At 41.6% G+C, this 19,329-nt stretch overlaps 1 protein-coding gene across 1 annotated transcript; it reads right to left on the reverse strand.

Annotated features, from left to right (window-relative positions):
• Positions 1-2,624: 2,624 nt before the first annotated feature.
• LOC119655400 lies at positions 2,625-4,077 on the reverse strand. The gene has a single exon (XM_038061282.1). The coding sequence runs from the start codon at positions 4,032-4,034 to the stop codon at positions 2,841-2,843; it is 1,194 nt and encodes a 397-aa protein (XP_037917210.1). The 5' UTR covers positions 4,035-4,077; the 3' UTR covers positions 2,625-2,840.
• Between the last annotated feature and the right edge of the window lie 15,252 nt (positions 4,078-19,329).

Genomic DNA, 19,329 nt, shown 5'->3' on the forward strand with positions numbered 1-19,329 from the left:
ATCTGTTTCATGGGGATCGATCGTCACAAATTCTGTTTTATTCAGATTCAGTCTGAGGCATGAGGCGATCATTCCATTTTTGAACAAGTTGCTCGAGATCAGCTTTTCTATTAGACGCTAGGAAAACATCATCTGCATAAAGCAGTGTGGGGTGCTGGACATTGGATGCCCCGTGTGGCAGTGTCCATAAAAAGAACAAACAGGAGTAGTGAGAGTGCGCTTCCTTGATGAACACCGGCACAGACACTAAGCGGGGACCACACTTCGAACTTTACTTTTCGGATCGTGGTAGAGCAATTGAACCCAGCGCACGACTTCTTCTGGTACTAATTGTTGTCGTAGAGCAGATCTAGATCCAAAAGTGCAATGTGAAGAGGACGATGCTTCTCACGGTGCTTCTTCATGTATTTCAGTAGTTTCCCAGTTTTTGACAGATCCGGCTAGATTCGCGGTTATTTCAACGATTTCGAACGGTTGTCCATATTGGCACTGCTTTCATGCCACTCAGATGGTGTTCTACCTTCCTGAAGAACTCACTGAGCCACACAGCTCTTCGTTTTCCAGATCTTAAATGCGATGTCCTCAGTCTTCACCGCTGTACGCGTTAGTTATGTGTAGAAGCGGAAGTTGTAGTGGACAGATCGCACATAACAATTTACGACAATTTCATTGCTGGTTATGCCATGAAATGGAATCCATTGTCTCAAGATAGTCGATGAGTGGGTGGTTATTGAAACTCGTTGCGCAGAAGAGTAGAGGAGGATTGTAGGCTTCTCGTCAACAATGGTGCGATAGCAAGCGGCAGTTTCTTCTCAGGCGCTTGCTGCCCATACACTGTAGATAGTTCTTAAATTTCATGATGATTGCGATTTGGACGGTCTGACTAAATATTGGTTTTGGTCGCCGGTCAATTAAAATCAAATTTACTTTTATGAGAAAATGGTACTTTCATGAAATGGTGAAAATATCAAAAGTGTCCCTTTTCTTTTTCCTTTCCATTTCCAATTACCGGAAAGCGAAAGCAACTGAAAAAATAGAATCATTTGTGATAAAAGTATGCGGGTTTGTATCTCACTTTCCGCTTCGGCTCAACCGTTTACCGTTGCTGTTACCACCTTGATTTGCATGAAATTGTGCAAAGATGGAGATTCGAAACTTCTGTAATTTTTGTTTGAACTATAAACAGTGGTTCTTAAATTTTTTTTCCTTTCTCAAGTAAATACTTTGCTAAAAATCTTTTCGGGAGGTAGTGAGACAGTGATAGATTGTCTTCCCTGAACAAAACAGGCTGCGTTTTTTTTTTTCAAAAAAAAAGCTGCGTTCTGCTAAAACTAGGTCTCCACGCATCAAAAACAATTGTTGCAATCTGTCCTCTACCAGATGCGACTCGCGACTACCATCTAACCCCTCACTTCCACTTTCTGATTACATGGATAGAGATGAGGTGCCATTTGATGAGCTACATTGTCCTAGATAGAAGAGTCAGTTGCTCTTTTTAAGGTTTTGTGTAAAACAAAACCTTATTAAAATCGGTTTTCTGTCTGTCTGCCCTTCTGTCTGTCTGTTTGTCTATCCGTCACACGCATTTTTCTCGAAAACTGTAGTAACGATTGACACGAAATTTGGTGGGCAGGTGGGAACTATGAGTTACATCCTACATGCAAAAGGGGGTGTACATTTTTTCCCCCAAAATATGGTTATGTGGGATATCAAATGAAAAGTCTTGATTAATACTTTCCGAAGCTGGTCTTCATCATCATCATCAACGGCGCCACAATCGGTATTCGGTCTAGGCCTGCCTTAATAAGAAACTCCAGACATCCCGGTTTTGCGCCGAGGTCCACCAATTCGATATCCCTAAAAGCTGGTCTTAGTTTTGACATTTACTGGAAAGGCGGGGAGTTCAGGCGGTCAAAAGTGATCATTTATTTAACGGGGTCATTCCCAGAAACTGCTCAACCGGAAAATCTGAAAAAAATCAAGAGGCTACCACTGTTTATTGGCTAGGCTACCACTGTTTGTTGGCTAGGCTTCGAAATACCTTCCATACCGATATCCTTTCAAATACAGTCAATAATAGTATAGTATAGTATAGCATATTATAGTGTATATATATAGTATATCACTATAATTTTCAGTAATTGGCTGCAAAATTGCAGTAATGTACGCTATAAATATAGACCTTGGTTCCACCAAGTTTGGTGGAAATCGCACAACAACTAACTAACAAAGTTATAATAGATCAAAGTTTCACTTCTTTGGAAATTTAAGATTTTGAATGTCAGTATCATCCGAAAGGATAAATTCACACTTAAATGTTTTTATTAAAAAAATACACAAAAGCGTCCAGCTTCCGGTTTCCCGACTTGTTTTCACTGGGGTTGGCTTGTAATCTTTTGTACACTTACCTGCTTATCTTTGCTTTTTGTATTGTTCATAAATCTGCTTGCTTTGACAAAACTATTACTTTATATTCATTTTGAATATTAGTTTTGTTAATATTTATTTTTGTAAACTAACTCCGTTTTCTATATAAAAAACCTGTGGATATTTGCACATGTTTTTTCTTTTCTTTGCAGTGTTGAAGAGCGATGTTATAAAGAAACCAAATTAACAAGCTCTCATTAGAGGTTACAATTTTTTTTTTTTATTTAAGCTGACTTTTGCAAAAACAGCAAGTCTCGAGTGACCAACGGTTATCCTAGAAAATATGCGGATAGTATTCACGAGGAGTATGCATGTATGTGCTGCCAATAATATTATTTATTTAAAACTTCATCTTTTTTCGAAAACTACATTGATATGTATGAAAAAATTACCGAAGAGAACATCAGAAACATTTAATCAATATTTTTACTGCTCATGTAAATATGTAATGGAAATTCAGGAATTTCTTCCGCAAGTTCTTTGACATCGCAGCAAACGACGAATCCATTTCTACCGATGGAGTGCTTGTTATGCTCCTTTAATCTTTTCAGCCAACTCATATAGTTACATTTGCTTCTAATGTTCAGTTTATCTTCAATCAATTCGCTGTTCAGAGAAGGGTCATTGAACACCATAAATGCTGCCTCTCCTTTCTCGTGACGCACAACAATCCAAATGAGTTCAGGAACTGGGAATCGTTTCTCTTCGAGATCCAAATAAATAGGAACCTTTCCGCCGCTTTTATTCTTTAGAGTAGTAACGCCATGAGCTCCGGTATAAATGTCGATGTTACCTTCTAAGTCAGCGATATCCTGCTTGAGGAGTTGGTAGTTCAACAATGGCTCATGGGAAACAAAGTAATTCCAAGCCAGTTTTTTTATACTGTACAATTGTCGGTTTGGTAAGAAAAGATCGTCTACAAAGTTTCTCATATCAAATAAAGGAACCTGCTCAACTTTTAGTGCTGTTTTCAAACGATTATTGAACTCATCTAGTCGGAATGCTTTCATGAAGTCTACTTTGTAAGTCGATGAAGGAGCGGGCGCTTTGAATATATCTTTGTCCTTGATTTCCAAACTATAAGAGAGAAGGTCTCCTCTGCGGATATGAGCGAAAAGCAGTTTTCCAGCAGTTTCGCAATAGCAAGCTTCACCAATAATATATGCTTTGTGGTCAACAGGATTCACCAATCCAAATTTAACAGCGGTTTTATCCCGAGGACATCCTTTCACCTCGGTTAGAATTTCCTGCACTGATCGTAGGTCACACCCGAGGTCCTTCGCAGTTTTCACTTCAAATCCGTTTTTCAATTCAAATTGCCCATCACCTCGGCATTGAACATTTACGAATTCAGTTTTGAATTGTTTTTTTAAATAATTAGGGCCACAAGACACAATGACATTTGTATTGCTGGGTATCACTACAGATTCAATATCATTTACTAACATTGTCTTCAACAATTGTCCTTGCTGGTTGAATACCACCGGCCAGAAAGTACTCCATTGTTGAGGTGATCCAAATGGTATAACGCAGTCAAGAGTTTCTAGATTTAGTCCTCTCGCGCAAATAAAAGTAAGGCAAAGAATTAATAATTTCGCGAACGACATTTTGTATAGTAACTTTGATGTTACCCTGAGGAAGAATGCTTTTATACTACAGAATAATGAGATTTCCAAAGAAGCATCTATCTTGGGATGTCTTATCAGAAAGGTCAAACGAGTGTATGTCGTAGTGGAAAAAATCGTTGTTCCGCCGTTTAAAGTATAATCTAAGTTTACTAAAATTGTTCTGTGTAAAAATGTACAAATATGTATATATGGATTGAATTGCCTGGATTTCTAAGAATTGTTTTGATGGGTTTTCTCACCAGTTACTTTCGATATCTATAAACTTTGATGAATTTTTGCTTGCTTTGTATACCAAACATTTATATTTATAAATTTATGAAATCTGGGGAACATGTAAACCAACTTTGCGTATGATATAGTAGGCCTAGTCAACGAAGGATAGTATATAGCGATGAATATATGTACATACAGATCTACCCTTCAGCAGAGGTTAAAACCTTTACTAGTGCTATTCATATGCAATTGCATATGTACTTAAATCTTCTAGTTCAATCCTGGACTCTGCCTTAATAAATAAAACATTCCGCTTTATTTTCTGGCATTTAATCAAAGTTTTGAAACGAGGTTCATCTTCATCAATAATTTAAACACAACCCCCATCTCAGTCATCTTGAAGCGTTACAATTAGTTGCATTTAGATTGGCCTCAATACGTCTGGCTCTTACTCCACTACAATCTAAAAATAGATTATGCTAGGCAGGTAGGTAGGTATCAGTGGCCGCACCATTTTTTTTTCATTTTATTTATTTCCAATTAGTGTCTTACATCTGATACATTTTGCTTAAAAGTAGCTTAGAGTTATTACAATGGGTGGCTATACATTGTTTGGCCTACCCGACCTTCTCTGTAATTAACTTTATTGTGTAAAAACAAACTGTAATTTACAACGTTCCTTGGCTTTGTATTTAATTAAAACATTACTTAACCTATTTTCAAGACTGCGTCCGCACTAATGACGCGAGAAGGTTTTATTTTACTTATGTACATCTACCCTATTACTACTTATATTTACTTACATAAATACTTAATTCTACTATATACAATAGCACTTAATATTCATATAGTGCTTAGCCTCTTTGCACTCCTACCAGGCAAAGTGTGTCGAATAGAGACAGGATTATTGATTTTAGGTCAGGGTTCAGTATCTGGCACGGCCTAAAAAAGTCGCTAGTGGGATTGTTTTGCCCTGCTCATGCAGTCTTCTAATTTTTGGGTTTGGATGGTTTTCAAGTTTATTGAAAAACCGCTCCGTAATGTTGAGAATATATTCTCTAATGGGGTTTATATTTGCTCGCCGTTATACTATGGCGTTCCTGCCGCACTTCTTAGTCTTCCAATTGTAAGACAATCCAGTGCAATGTCTTAATATACGGCGTTCGAAAGACATGCATTTATCCATGGCTGATCCACGAAGGGGCTCCGTAGCATATGATGGGCCTGATGAGAGTCTTATATAGGATCAGCTTTGTTTTGGTGCTTAGACCCACTTTTTTGCGAAGAAGAAAGTAGATCTTGCGCAATGCACCATTTGCTTTTCCAATGGCGAGTTTAACATGGTCGTTAAATCTTAGGAATTCGTTGAAATTGATTCCTAGATATTTGATCGATTTCAACCCTCTTACTATTGTATTCCCGAATTCCAGTTTCAGGCGTTTAGCCTTCCTGTGGATAGATCTAGATCCCGAGTATGTAGATTTCCTCCTGAAGATACAGACTTGTGTCTTGGTTGAGTTAATTTTAATACCCCAGCTCTGGTAGTAGTAGCAGAGGTCAACCAAGTAATCCTCTATATCGCTAACTGCCTTGTCTGGGCGAAAATTAGAGGAGTAGACGAGTGTGTCGTCGGCATACTGCATAAGTTCTATACCGACCTCAGGGGAGGGGACATCAGCAGGGAAAATATTGTATAAAGTAGGACCAGAAATGGATCCCTGCGGCACCCCAGAAGTAACCGGCAAGAGATCGGCAATCTCATTTCCGACACTGACGTAAAAATGTCTATCCTCGAAGAAACTGATGGCAAGTCTGATCGTCGGGATTGGGAATTCGTATTTGATCAGTTTATAGATTAGCCCGTTTATCCAGACGGAATCAAAGGCCTTTTCCAAATCCAGAGCGCAAGCTACCGTGGGTTTGTTATTGACGTTAAGTCTGCTAGTGGCTACTCCGAAAAACCCAATTCGCACTGTGGTGCGCCATTTTGATGCCACAAACTCCTAAGACCGTGGTTGCTGTTACACTGATAATAGGAGCGTTTAAATTTTGCTGAAATAAATGTATGTTTGTAAATATTACCCTATTTACTTTTTCATGACAGCGCACTGCTTCGTTTCAAACGTTGGCTTTCTATAAACGCTACCCTCACAGATTGCTGGTCTTGGCCTCGACTTTTTCCTCCTAACATTCATACCTACTTCCTGGCCCTTTCGATTTCATTGATAGATTCTAGAATTTACCTATGGTACTGTGATTTATTTCAAATTTGGTTGCTTTCTTTCAGTTCCTAACTCCCGCACCTTCCAGATGATATTAAAATTAAGTTTTTAAAAATAGTAATTGAGCCTTGTCACCTGATATTCTGAAAAAGCAAAGTTTACATTTATTTCAAGATAATATCATGCCACTTATTGCAAGTAAAGGAATTCGCAGACTATTCTCATCAAATTCCACGATAATAGATTTATTTGTATCCGAGTAAATTGGGTGTGATAAACAGACAGACTGGCAAGCAGACGGGAAGATACACATTAAATCAATTTGAATAAGGTTTTGTTTTATGAAATACGTTAAAAAAGAATACCCCAATTTGCTAGTGGACCACATTAATGATGATTCTGTGGCTAAGAAAACAAAGTAAACTTGCACAGCGCTAAAAAAGTGATATTTTGGGTTGTACCCAAAAATGAGTATAGATATAGAGATTGTAGCATCATTAGTGGAAAAGATAAGGAGGATGAAAAGGAGTGCCATTCTTAAGAGAATTTTTAACGTTCCCAAAAAAAAAAGCAACGGGTGTCCCACTAACCCTTCATGAACTTTGACAGATAACACACTGACAAATCTTTGTCCGCCTCAGACAAATCTCCCTCACTGTCTCAGACAACAGATTCAATTCCAATTCAATCTCCCACGATTAAACAGTAAAAGGAAATTATGGTCATGGAAGATGGGCCTACGAGGATAAAAGTTTATTGTAAATCAGCGCCCCGCGCGGAAAACCTGACATCCGACAATCGCTTGAGCACATTAGGGCTAAAAGCATATAGTTCCGTGAGAGATACCCATAGATTTCGGATTATTAAAGGTATCCCCACGGATTTCTCAGAAAATGAAGTACTACAAGACATTAACTCTCCGATTGAAGTGACGGAAGTGCAGATCTAAGGAAAACAAAGATATCTTCCTTCCATCTCGAACAGTCAAACTAACCTTCGTAGGGTCTGAGATCCCCAAAACATATCTTAATCGATAGCATCAGATAGGGGTTGACCATTAATTGAACAGACAATGTTTTGCTTCTGATAGATCGGGCCACATTGCCACGAACTGTAAAGCGAAATCGAAAAACTTCATACTCATATCCCTGATTAATTTTTTCACCAAAATCCTCAACGCACTCCTGGCTAACAGGAAATTAATCCTGGGTGATGCGAAGGAGGAAATTAGCAATGGTATACCCCAAGGCTGTGTTTTGAGCTCCACACTATTCAACATTTACACGGCCTCACTTCATAACCTAGTCGACCCCAACATAGAAATCTACCAATATGCTGACGATTTTTTCATATTAGCCACTGGCAAAACAATCTCGGAAACTAAAGCCTCCATTAAAGCCCAAGCAGTAGCCGTTATCGACGAATGTAAAAACCTAAATCTACATATAAATCCGGACAAAAAGAAACAGCAGCACACTACATCCCTTGAACCTTGGCAATGTCAGCTTACAGTAAGTCAAAAAGATAACCTTCCTAGGCAAGACAATAAACTCATCCTTAATACTTAACGATCAAACAATTGACACCATCACTAAGGCTAAAAAAGCTGCTAGAGTCATCAATTTCTCTACTGGGCATTCTTGGGGCCTTCCTCCTGAAAATAGTATCAAATTGTTTAGAGTGCTAATACGACCCGTCCTAGATAACGCCGCCGTTATAGCACCAAATCATCTCAATAATTGCCGCAATCCTAAAAAGATGCCTACGGTTTATCAAAACTGCTCCTCACCTGTCCACCTTTACTTTTGCAAATGAACCACCGCCCCATCTCAGAATAAAGATTTCAGCAACTAAGGAGCTATTAAGGCTTCATGCAAATCGACCTCATGTCTTTTGGAATTTCCAAAAGAGTGCAGATGCTAAAAATGGCCTCTCTGCAACGTACAAACGTTTCTCTCACCTTTTTGACCTCCTGAAGGCTGACAGATAATCCACATACCCTACAAGTAATTATAACTCAGGGGATAGGCAGAAACATTCCAAAAACTGCGTTAGCAAACGAGATCAATGCCAAGCAACTAAAAAATCCAGAAACTTTGAAATATATGCCACTGATGGCTCTGTCAGAGGAGGCGATGTAAGCATTGCCATGGTCAATGATCATGCTGAAACGGTTGGGTAACACAAGCTAAACCAAATCACAACGTTATCAGCAGAACTCCAAGCGTTTTAGCTAGCACTAAATATGCGTTGGAAAAAGGTCATAAGAAAGTCATCATAATTATGGACTCCTTACACGTGTGCTGGCTCCTGGGCAAAGAGTCTACCTCTCACTAGATGGTCAATGAAATCCACAACAACATCAAATACAGGGTGCGGCAGCATAACTTCCTTTTTTCAAAACTCAATAAAAAGTATTGTATGCATCGGAAAATATTTATATATTTTTTATAATCTAGGTACATGTCTAAAGTTTTTATTTACATTGTTTTGAAGATCAAATCTGTTAGGTGACGTCCCCCATTCTCCATACATTGCGTAAACCGATTTCTGGCGTTTGTCATGACTCTTGTTAGCATAGCAGGTGTTATGTTGGCAATTTCTTCTTGGATGTTGGTCTTCAAATCTTGTAGGGTTCTTGGACGGTTCACATAAACACGGGATTTCAAAAAACCCCATAGAAAAAAATCACAAAGGGACAGATCGGGAGAGCGTGCCGGCCATTCCACATCGCCTCTAATTGAGATAAGGCGCTCTGGAAAGTGTTCCCTCAAAACAGCCATCGATGCTCTTGAAGTGTGTGCTGTTGCACCGTCTTGTTGGAACCAAGTGTCCCCCAAATCCAAATTTTCTAGCCGTGGGAAAAAAAATTGTGTAGCATGTTTACATACCGGTTCGAATTCACTGTCACTGTAACCTCATTGACCTTGGGTGAATGCAAAGGCTTTTGATGCAATTCTCCAGTAGCGTATGTTTTGTTTGTTAACCGACCCACACAAATGAAAATGGGCTTCATCGCTAAAAAAACAATAGCACCCTCGGAAACGATATCAAGAAGAAGCTCACACGCGTTCATCCGAGAATTGAAGTCACATTCTGAAAGTTCCTGCACTATCGCCATCTTATAGGGATGAAAATGAAGATCATCACGAAGAATTCTTCTCACAGAACGATTGGATAGTCCAAGGGCAGATGCGTGTTTGCGCGCAGAACGTCGTGGCGATCGCAACATTGACGCTCTCACTGCTTCAATATTCTCAGGTGATCTAACGGGCCGAGGGACTCCAGTTCTTCCTTTTGTCCCACTTGCAGTTTGTCTGAATGTAGTGACCCATGTAACAATTGACTTGCGGTCTGGGACGGGAGCCAACGGGGCTAAATTAAAGCGATTCTGAAATGCACGCTGTGTTGCACATCCGCTTGAAAAGTAAACTTCAACGGCAAAGGCACGCTCCTCACTATTCCAACGCATGATGGCGACTGAACCGTGTCGGGACAAAACTTGACAGTATCCCCTCTTGAACGAGACCACTAACGCTCCGCTATGACATCAACTGAGTGGCGCGCATTTTAAAAAAGGAAGTTATGCTGCCGCACCCTGTACATAAACTGCAAAGAAGAAGTCATAATGTGGTGCCCGGCAAGGAGTGGCATTAAATTAAATGAAAGTGTACATCTGGTAGCTACTGAAGGCAAGCAGAACAAGCAGAAATAAAACTTTAGCACTAAAATATAGCCTAGGTAAAAGCCTACCTCTTTATGGTCAGATAATTTGCAAAAGGAATTTCACTTCTCACTACTCAATCACTTTAATATAATGAAAATTTACAAAACAATATAAGGCCGAGTAGCCCATATTTTTCATAGTCATGCTGTCAACATGGACAAACTTCTAGCCAACCGTGTCAAGGAGTCATCGTAGGTGGGATCTGGTGTCATACATCCTTAGCCTGCCGGGGCAACGAGGGACAAAAAACACACACACACATACACACATGAATAATGTGTAAATATATTCAAGCGATTAAAAAGTTGGACAGTTGCAGTCAAATATCTCGGAAGCCAGATGACATTTTTATCTTTCTTCTTTTTCTTCAGCCTTTGTCCCGTTCACAAGCGGGGTCGGCTCGTCGTGATCGGCTTCGCCATTTGGCTCTATCGAATGCCTGATCTGGGTGCAATCTCGAGGCTTTCAAATCTCCATCCAGCGTATCAAGCCACCGTTGCTTAGGTCTGCCTTTTGGTCGTTTACCATCGACTTCGATGTTCAGACCAATCTTGGCAAGTGAATTCTCGTTTGCACGAATTGCGTGACCATACCATCGAAGACGCCTCTCTCGCAACGTTTCCACGGTCGGTGCAACCCCATAACGATCGCGGATATCCTCATTTCGGATGTGATCTAAACGTGTGACGCCACTAGTCCAACGTAGCATCTTCGTCTCCATTACCGCAAGACGTCGTTCATTGTCTTTTATGGTCGGCCAACACTCAGAACCATAGAGAGCGACTGGACGGACGACATTGCGGTAAATTTTAGATTTGAGACGTTCGTTGATACGTCGATCACAAAGGACACCAGTTGTGGAACGCCACTTCATCCAGGTTGCGTTAATGCGTGAAACAATTTCATAACGCAGCTCTCCATTGGCTGATAGCGTTGACCCGAGGTATTTAAATCGCTCAGTTCTGGGCAGATCACTGCCGCTGACAGTGATTGTGCCTGTTTCATGGCACGAGGCGATCATTCCATTTTTGAACAAGTTGCTCGAGATCATTTTTGCTATCAGATGCTAGGAAAACATCATCTGCATAAAGCAGTGTGTAGGGCGCTGAACGTTGGATATCCCGTGTGACGGTGTCCATAACAAGGACAAAGAGGAGTGGTGAGAGGGCACTTCCTTGATGAACTCCAACAGAGACACGAAGCGGTTTTGATACACCCACCATACTTCGAACTTTACTTTTCGGATCGTGGTAGAGCAATTGAACCCAGCGCACGAGTTCTTCTGGCACGAAGTGTTGTCGTAAAGTGTACCAGATGAGTTCGTGTGGTACACGACCAAACGCTTTCTCTAGATCCAGAAAGGCAATGTAAAGAGGGCGATGCTTCTCACGGTGTTTCTCCATGAGTAACCGCGCAGCGTGTATTGCGTCAGTAGTTCCGCAGTTCTTGACAAATCCGGCTTGATTCACGGTTATTTGAACGATTTCGCGAATACGGTTGTCAAGAATGCGTTCAAAAATCTTCATGGTATGGGAAAGTAACCGGATCGGACGGTAATTTGAACATTCTGCTGGGATACCTTTCTTTTTCCATATTGGAACAGTGGTACTTTCTTGCCAGTCAGATGGTGTTCTTCCTTCCTGAATAACCCGGTTAAAGAATTCACTGAGCCACAGTGTTGGGTCCCAGCTCTTCGCTTTCCAGAGCTCAGATGCGATGTCGTCAGGTCCTGTTGCTTTCCCCGATTTCATTTGTTTTATTGCCTCCTCGACTTCAGTTGCGCTGACTGGTGGAACTGTTCCAAACGTCGGCAATGATTGTGGAAGTGGAGGATGAGCAAATTCTTCAGTTGAAATCTGCTCGAAGTATTCTCGCCATCTATCCGTTGCGGCTCGACGGTTGGTAAGCAAAGTACCGTTCTTGTCATTAACACAACAGAAGTGTTCGATATCCTGTGTGCGTTCATCACGGCTTTTAGCAAGTCGATACAGATCTCTCTCGCCATCCCGAGTGTGCAGTTTATCGTAAAATGGTTCGCTCGGGTGACAGCGACCGCTTTCTTTGCTTCCCGGTTGGCATTCTTATAAATTTGCCAATTAGCAGGCGTTTTATCGTCGAGAAATTTGTGGTAGAGGCGTTTCTTTTCACGGACCTTCATTTCAACATCATCATTCCAAAGCCAAGTATCTCGGTTGATGTACCGCTTACCCGGCTTGGTGACCCCGAGGGTTGCAGAGGCCGCTTTGTGGATCGTGTCTTTCATTTGGTTCCATGATTCTTGCACATTCGTAATGGTTGGCAATCGTATGAGTGAGACCGTTTCTTCGTTCTTCTCACCAAATCGCCACCATTTAATGCGCGGCGGGCCAGTGCGTTCCTCACGCCGTTTTATCGGTGGCTTAATTCGCAGGACAGCAATCAACGGCCGATGTTGAGGTGCGATGGTCTCATAGGGAACGACTTTGCAATCAGTGGCAGTTGTAAAATGTTGGCGTCTTATGAGAATATAGTCGATTTGCGTTTTATTGTTCCCACTATAAAATGTGGGAAGATGAGACAATCGTTTGATGAACCATGTATTCATAAGTACAAGGTCATGGGTGTCCGCAAAATCGATTATACGCTCGCCACCTTCATTGCGCGCTCCGAACCCCTTTCCCCCATGGCACCTGTTACCGTCTGCCTTTTCACCCACATGACCATTAAGGTCGCCGGCAATGATTATGTAATCGTCAGCAGGCACGTGACAAGTCTTTTCATCGAGAAGTTGCCAGAAGGCATCTTTCTCGGCATCAGGTCGACCTGTCTGTGGTGCATACGCGGTGAAGAAGTGAATAGTGCGATCAGCTGATATAATGGTGAGCTTCATCAGCCGATCATCAAATCGTTCGACGTCTTTAATGGTATCACGGAAACCCTCTGAGATGGCAATGCCAACACCATATTGAGTGTGTAGGTTACCAAAATAGAGAAGTTTGTAGCCATTTTTACCGCGTTCGCGTTCAATGTCGCAGCTTTTGGAACCAGACCATCGGGTTTCTTGCAGAGCGCAGATGTCAATGCACCTTTTCCGAAGGGCTCTTGCGAATTCCTCGGTCTTTCCAGTTAGGGTACCAACATTTAGCGTGCAGACACGTATTTGTTTTGTTCGTTGTGTGCGGACTAACTTGCTTACGTCCTGACGTCGTCCATGCGTCAAGAACCCTTGCCCATTTCTCGACGGGTCCGGGGCGCGTCCTGCCGCGTCGACTGAGGTGGACGCCCTAGCATTTCTCCGAGGCCTGTGACTTAATCCGATCATCATGTTTGTAACGACATTCTATGCATTTTCTTGGTCGACCTGTCGCGGGGCCTGTCACCAAGAGAGATCAGGTAGGATTTAGCATAGTAGAATAACTCCAACTATACTCTATTTATCTCTTTCCCTGATCTCAGCATTTTACTTTTGTTTTTTTACTGAGGATAGTACAGAGTACGTTGCCTCAAACCCTCCTCCTTTACCTGGGCTTGGGACCAGCATACTATGTTAATAGCATGGCGGAGTTATAAAATAAACAAGTCGGGAAACCGGAAGCTGGAGGCTTCAGGTATGAAAGGTTTTGTGTATTTCTTATATAAAGACGTTTGAATGTACATCTGCCCCATTAGTACGTAGCACGTAAAATATACATATATTACGTTAGAGTATCCACTTTCAGGTGATATTGGTATTCATAGTCTTGAATTTGTAAAGTAACGACAACTTTGACCTATTATAACTTTGTTAGTAATAGTGCGATTTCCACCATGCTCTATGTTATAGCCTAGATTACTAAATTTCGTGGTACTAGAATGAACTTAAGAGGAGTTTTGTTGTCAATTACTAAAAATTATAGTAATATACTATTATTAACATTATTTGAAGGGATATCGGTATGGAAGGTATTTCAGAGCCTAGCCACCATATAGTGGCAACCTCTTGATTTTTTTCAGATTTTTCGGTTGGGCAGTTTCTGGAAATGGCCCCCTTAAATAAATGATCACTTTCAAACCGTCCCACTCCTCAGCTTTCCAACAAATGCAAAAATAATGTCGGTTTCGGAAAGTACTAAACGATACCTTTCACTTGATACACCACATGACTATATTTGGTGAAAAAAAAATTTACACACCGCTTTTGCATGTATGCCCCCCCCCCCTTAAATTCGGCGTAGACTCACTCTATGTGAGCATTCACAGTTTCGACCTTTGCACCAAATTTGGTGTAAATCGCCATAACTGTCTCCGAGAAAAATACATGTGAGGGATAGACTGACAGACAGACAGTAAACCGATTTTAATAAGGTTTTGTTTTACACAAAACCGTAAAAGCAATAATTTTTTATGGGTGTTTGCTACCGGTATTATTATTTTATATATTCTATGATACACAGAAATATTATGGAAAAACGAAAAAGTGGGCGTTTATCGCGGCAAAAAAAATTTGGACACTTCTAGTTATCATTTCATATCGGCCATACATAGCGCGACTGCTGTTCGAAAAGAGGTACGGTTATGTGTCATGTTGTATTTAGAGGCTCTATGTTTCTTGGCATCTACAAAAACGATTAATTCGTTGCAAGTATCGCATGTTAAAAGGCCGGAAATGGACAATGAGCAGCTGTTCTGCTACTCAAATGAGCTGATTATTAAAATGATATAGGCTTTGCCAGTTTGATTCAGAATTTTCTAGAAATTTCCAAACTAACTTCAGACTTTTCGAAGCCAATTGGAGAATTTTCCATTTCAAATTTAGATACATTCCATTTCCAATTCAGAATTTTTTGAATATATTAAAAAGTCTGAATTTAAAATGGAAAATTCTGAAATTGACTTGGAAAAATCTGAACTTGGAAACTTGGAACTTGGAAATTTCTGAAATTAGTTTGGAGAATTCTCAATTCATTTGGAAAATTCTGAATTTAACTTGCAAAACCTATGATAATAGTAATAAAAGCATTCAAGAAATTGCTCAAACAATAGAAAACCCAAGCCCATTGGCCTGCTTTCTCGCAAAACGGGTGGCGATAGACTTTCAAAAATCTCTTTGGAGCAAACAAAACGTCAGATTTTGCGGAGCTTAAGAAACAACTCCAAGACAACTGCAGTATCTATTACAAAGGATTTTGGAAGAAAGGTATATTAACAGTTCATCCTGAAATCATTCCAGATTTTTTTCACAGAAAGGGGTATAGGGTCTGTACTTTAGACACTGGGCATACTCGTCTGGATTATCCGTTGTTTCCCGAACTTTGATCACTGAAGATATTGAGTCGGGGCTTACAACGAGGGCGATCGCCACTAAGCATCAAGTTGTGTCTCGTTAGCTGATTTCTGTTTCACCTTCAAATCGATAAGGAATAGATTTGTTATAGTAGTAGTAAGAGTAGTGCTGACCATCCCAGTGATACTAATGCAACCCGGCCTTTGATTCTGTGCTAGGAGGGTCCTATTGTGTACATCCAGTGAATACATTTTGTGGAAATCCCCTGGTTTAATTTCTCCGAGTCTTCCTGGATGTGATTCTTATTCGTTAGCTGATAATTATTACGGCCAGATCGTCCGCAAATACAAAAACTTTTATGTCCTTCAGGAGGCATAGTAGTAGGCACCAGGAGCCATAAACAAGAAGAAAAACCCTTCCCAGGCTAGTTTTTCAGTCCTTTTAGTATAAAGAAATTTATTCTGATTGATCGTAAAGGTTCGTTTCTCTGGTTTGGGAACAAATATTGTATTCACACCATATCAGGTAATTGCAATAGAATATAATCATGTGCCAAGTATGCACGGTATATATATATATATATATTCTGAATATGTAGACCCAGGGCATTTATTCTTTCTATTACTGCTTGGCGGCAGTGGGATTTGTATCGTGATTTGATGTTGGATACCAGTCGACTCAGCTGTGAATGAGTACCTGAGTCAAATCAGGGTAATAATCTCGGGCGAGCGCAATGCTGACCACATTGCCTCCTACAGTCTACTGTAGTGTACCGTTACGGTCTTGAATGAAGTGCTCTAACACACTTCAAGGCCCTGAACCAATATGGATTGTTGTGCCAACGATTATTATTATTATTATTATTACTGCTTGAAAATTTCTCTCATCCTGGTTGTGATCATCGAATCTAGCAATGAATTAGATGCGCCAACCAAGGGTCGCCACTCGGGCACTTAGCACTAAATTATACGTTGTCGGAAATACTTCCCATTCTACCATAGCGCCTATGTCAAGCGACACCACCGTTTTATCGATGATTTCTCGCCTGGTCGCATTAAAGAAAGTGGATTGAATATCCAGGTTGAGGATTTAAAGATCGGCCTTCATCAGGTATACTAATTGTTTGCATCCTTTCGTATTTGCCTGAGAGCTTTCCTCACAGATATGATGGGTACGTAGAAAGTTGTACATTCTTGCTAATTTATTTTTTGTAGGAGTTAATCACTTTATTTTAATTTAATATTTCTAGTTTTATGAAAACAGAGCAGGAAAACCGAAAATGTAAACAAAGGAAATCTTTACGTTTGTAGAGCTCTTTATTTAGAAGGATCTTGCTCCACTGGGTGAGATCCGCTTTCCAACCGGCCTTGGGGCCGCCCACGGTTTTTCTGGTTGTTGGCGTGTCTGACGGGCACGCCGTACATTTGCTTAGTTGCTAGCGGGGGAAAGGAAAAACCTACTACTTCTCCATGGCAACGCACACAGTGAAGTCTGGGGAAGCAGCGACACCAATCGACGGGGTGAGTACTTCCTCCAATTTATTCTTAGTAATAGGTTAGAAATATATTCATAATGTGGGAAATACAACAATTTTCGTACTAGGCAAGAGGGGCTATTCATAACTCCAGGGAATACACTTATGAATGGGATGGTGAAGATTGGAGAGGGTTGTATGAACCTCTATGTCGGATCACAGAATAATAAGGTTTGGCATTGAAGGCAGCGCTAACGCAGAAAAAATAGTAAGGAAGTAAGAATAGGTTGGGACTTCTATATAGTGCACCTGGGCAATAACATGAACTGGTTACATGGAGACAATGGTGGAAAACCTCAACATAGTCGTTACTGACACATTTGTGGTAAACTGTCCGGCTAAGGCAGTGACATCATTAGGGGATGTACTTTGGTGGAACAAGAACCAAGCCAAAATGAGAACAGAGGTCAGACAACCCTTCTATCGAGCGAAACGAACCGGGGGGCTGACCAAAATAGAAAAACACATTGACCACGAGGAATACGAAACGGTTTCACGAAATTCCTTTGAGGATTTGAATGAACCACAAAAGCAGCCGGGCTATATAAGTCTCGAGCCAAAGATAGGGCAACATCCTCCGTCTGCCTGAAGAAGAACGATGAGGCATTTAGCGGAAACGATGAGGGCAGAATACATTTGCTTCTCAAAATTCATTTCCTGAGGTCCTATTCAATGGCGGAAGACAACTACATTTTGCCTGACACTCCATTATATAAGAAGCTAGAATGAGATGATCGCAAAAGGTAGCCTGGAATATAGAAACGATTTTCTAATACCTCAGCCATTTTCACAGTTTGGGCTACATCTTCAATCGCATTGATTGTGGACCACCTCGCCAGTCTTGGCTTTATGGGATTCTCCCTATCTTGTTCACGTGTGTTCGGAAATGGGGGCACAGGAGAAAGTGACTCCCCGATTCCTTCCATCTTCACTGTTCCAATGGTGCAAAGTGATCGACAGGCACCGATTTTTTTGCAATGCTACCGATATTTAGAGCAATAAGTCCTGTCCTGGCAGTCATCCCTCGTATCTCGTAACTCGAGAATCAATATTAAGTGTTTCCAATCCTATCCTCCAAGGTGGCGGACATAGATTCATCCGGTGTGAGATAAACGCTGAAAAAATCACTTCTGCACAACGAACCTAAACGAAGCTATCTCATCGACCATGTGCCCGCACCAGCGATTTAATCGCATCTCTCACTCAGACGGTAGCAGTTCCAAATATATCATCATACCACGATGATGAATTCCTATCTCGGAAGATCTTTGTTCTTGCATCATCTGCCCCATTAGGCCATAAGCAGTTATATTCCTATCCACGTTGGCTCATGGCCTTTGGGGACGAAGAGAGCTGTCAGTTCAGAGAACCCCTTGTCACCATAATCAGAGCCTCGCCGAAGCAAGCTACGACGGTACCAGTCTATACCAAATGTATGGCTCAGTATTCATACTGGTGGATGCCAAACCTACCTAAATCTCTACCGAACTAAGGAGTACGGCATCTGTGTTGAAACGGAACACCACTCTGAGACCCGAAGGTCTCTGTTCGCTTGGACGCAACCACAACCCCCATGAAGCTCCCACTAGGGGGCCAACCATAAACAACCGAGCCGTACGCACATACAACAGGAATTCCCCTGAATTATGTGAGTCCAGGGGCTATCCCGGTTCCCATGGTACCAGTATATCCCTGGTAAGGTTTCGTGACCAATTACCACTTCAGATGAGTCCCCGTGCAGACTCAGGTCTGATCGCCCTGATTAGGTCTTTGGAGCATTCGCCTACTGCATCACGGCCGGCAAGCCAATGCGATACAGCGTTTCCCGGTGCCACCACTATGACCACTTGGTTTGGGATTGGCCGACAGGGTTGCCGCCCCGTCTTCCTCACCGCCACCTCTGAGCACCAGGGTAAGGAAGTAATAAATCTCACCGTGCATTCTGTTCAACCACGGGTCTAAATTGTCGATGAGCCGCCCCTTGGCTCGTTTTGCCAAGAAAGTTTTCACTCGGTAAGGGTGTGTTGACGTTCTTCACGGGCAACCACCTCTCTTAAGTTTTCGCCCTTATGGCGGTAGATAGCTTGTTCCCCCCTTGGCAAGGGGGGCAACGGGGATCACTCCCGCGATCACCATCAGAGCCGGTTCGGAGACGGTGCGATAAACAGACGCCACTTGCACCCGCCTCTGCACTTGAGCAAAGCCTTCGCGATGCACGTCCTTATCAAGGGAATAAGCCCATACCTCTACGCCATAAAGTAGAACCGACTGCGTTGCTCCCATAAGGAGACGTCTCCTAGTAGATATAGGGCCCCCGACATTCGCCCCTAGCCGAC

Source organism: Hermetia illucens, chromosome 4 (genome assembly GCF_905115235.1).
Source record: "Hermetia illucens chromosome 4, iHerIll2.2.curated.20191125, whole genome shotgun sequence".
In the NCBI taxonomy this organism is placed as follows: Eukaryota; Metazoa; Arthropoda; class Insecta; order Diptera; family Stratiomyidae; genus Hermetia; species Hermetia illucens.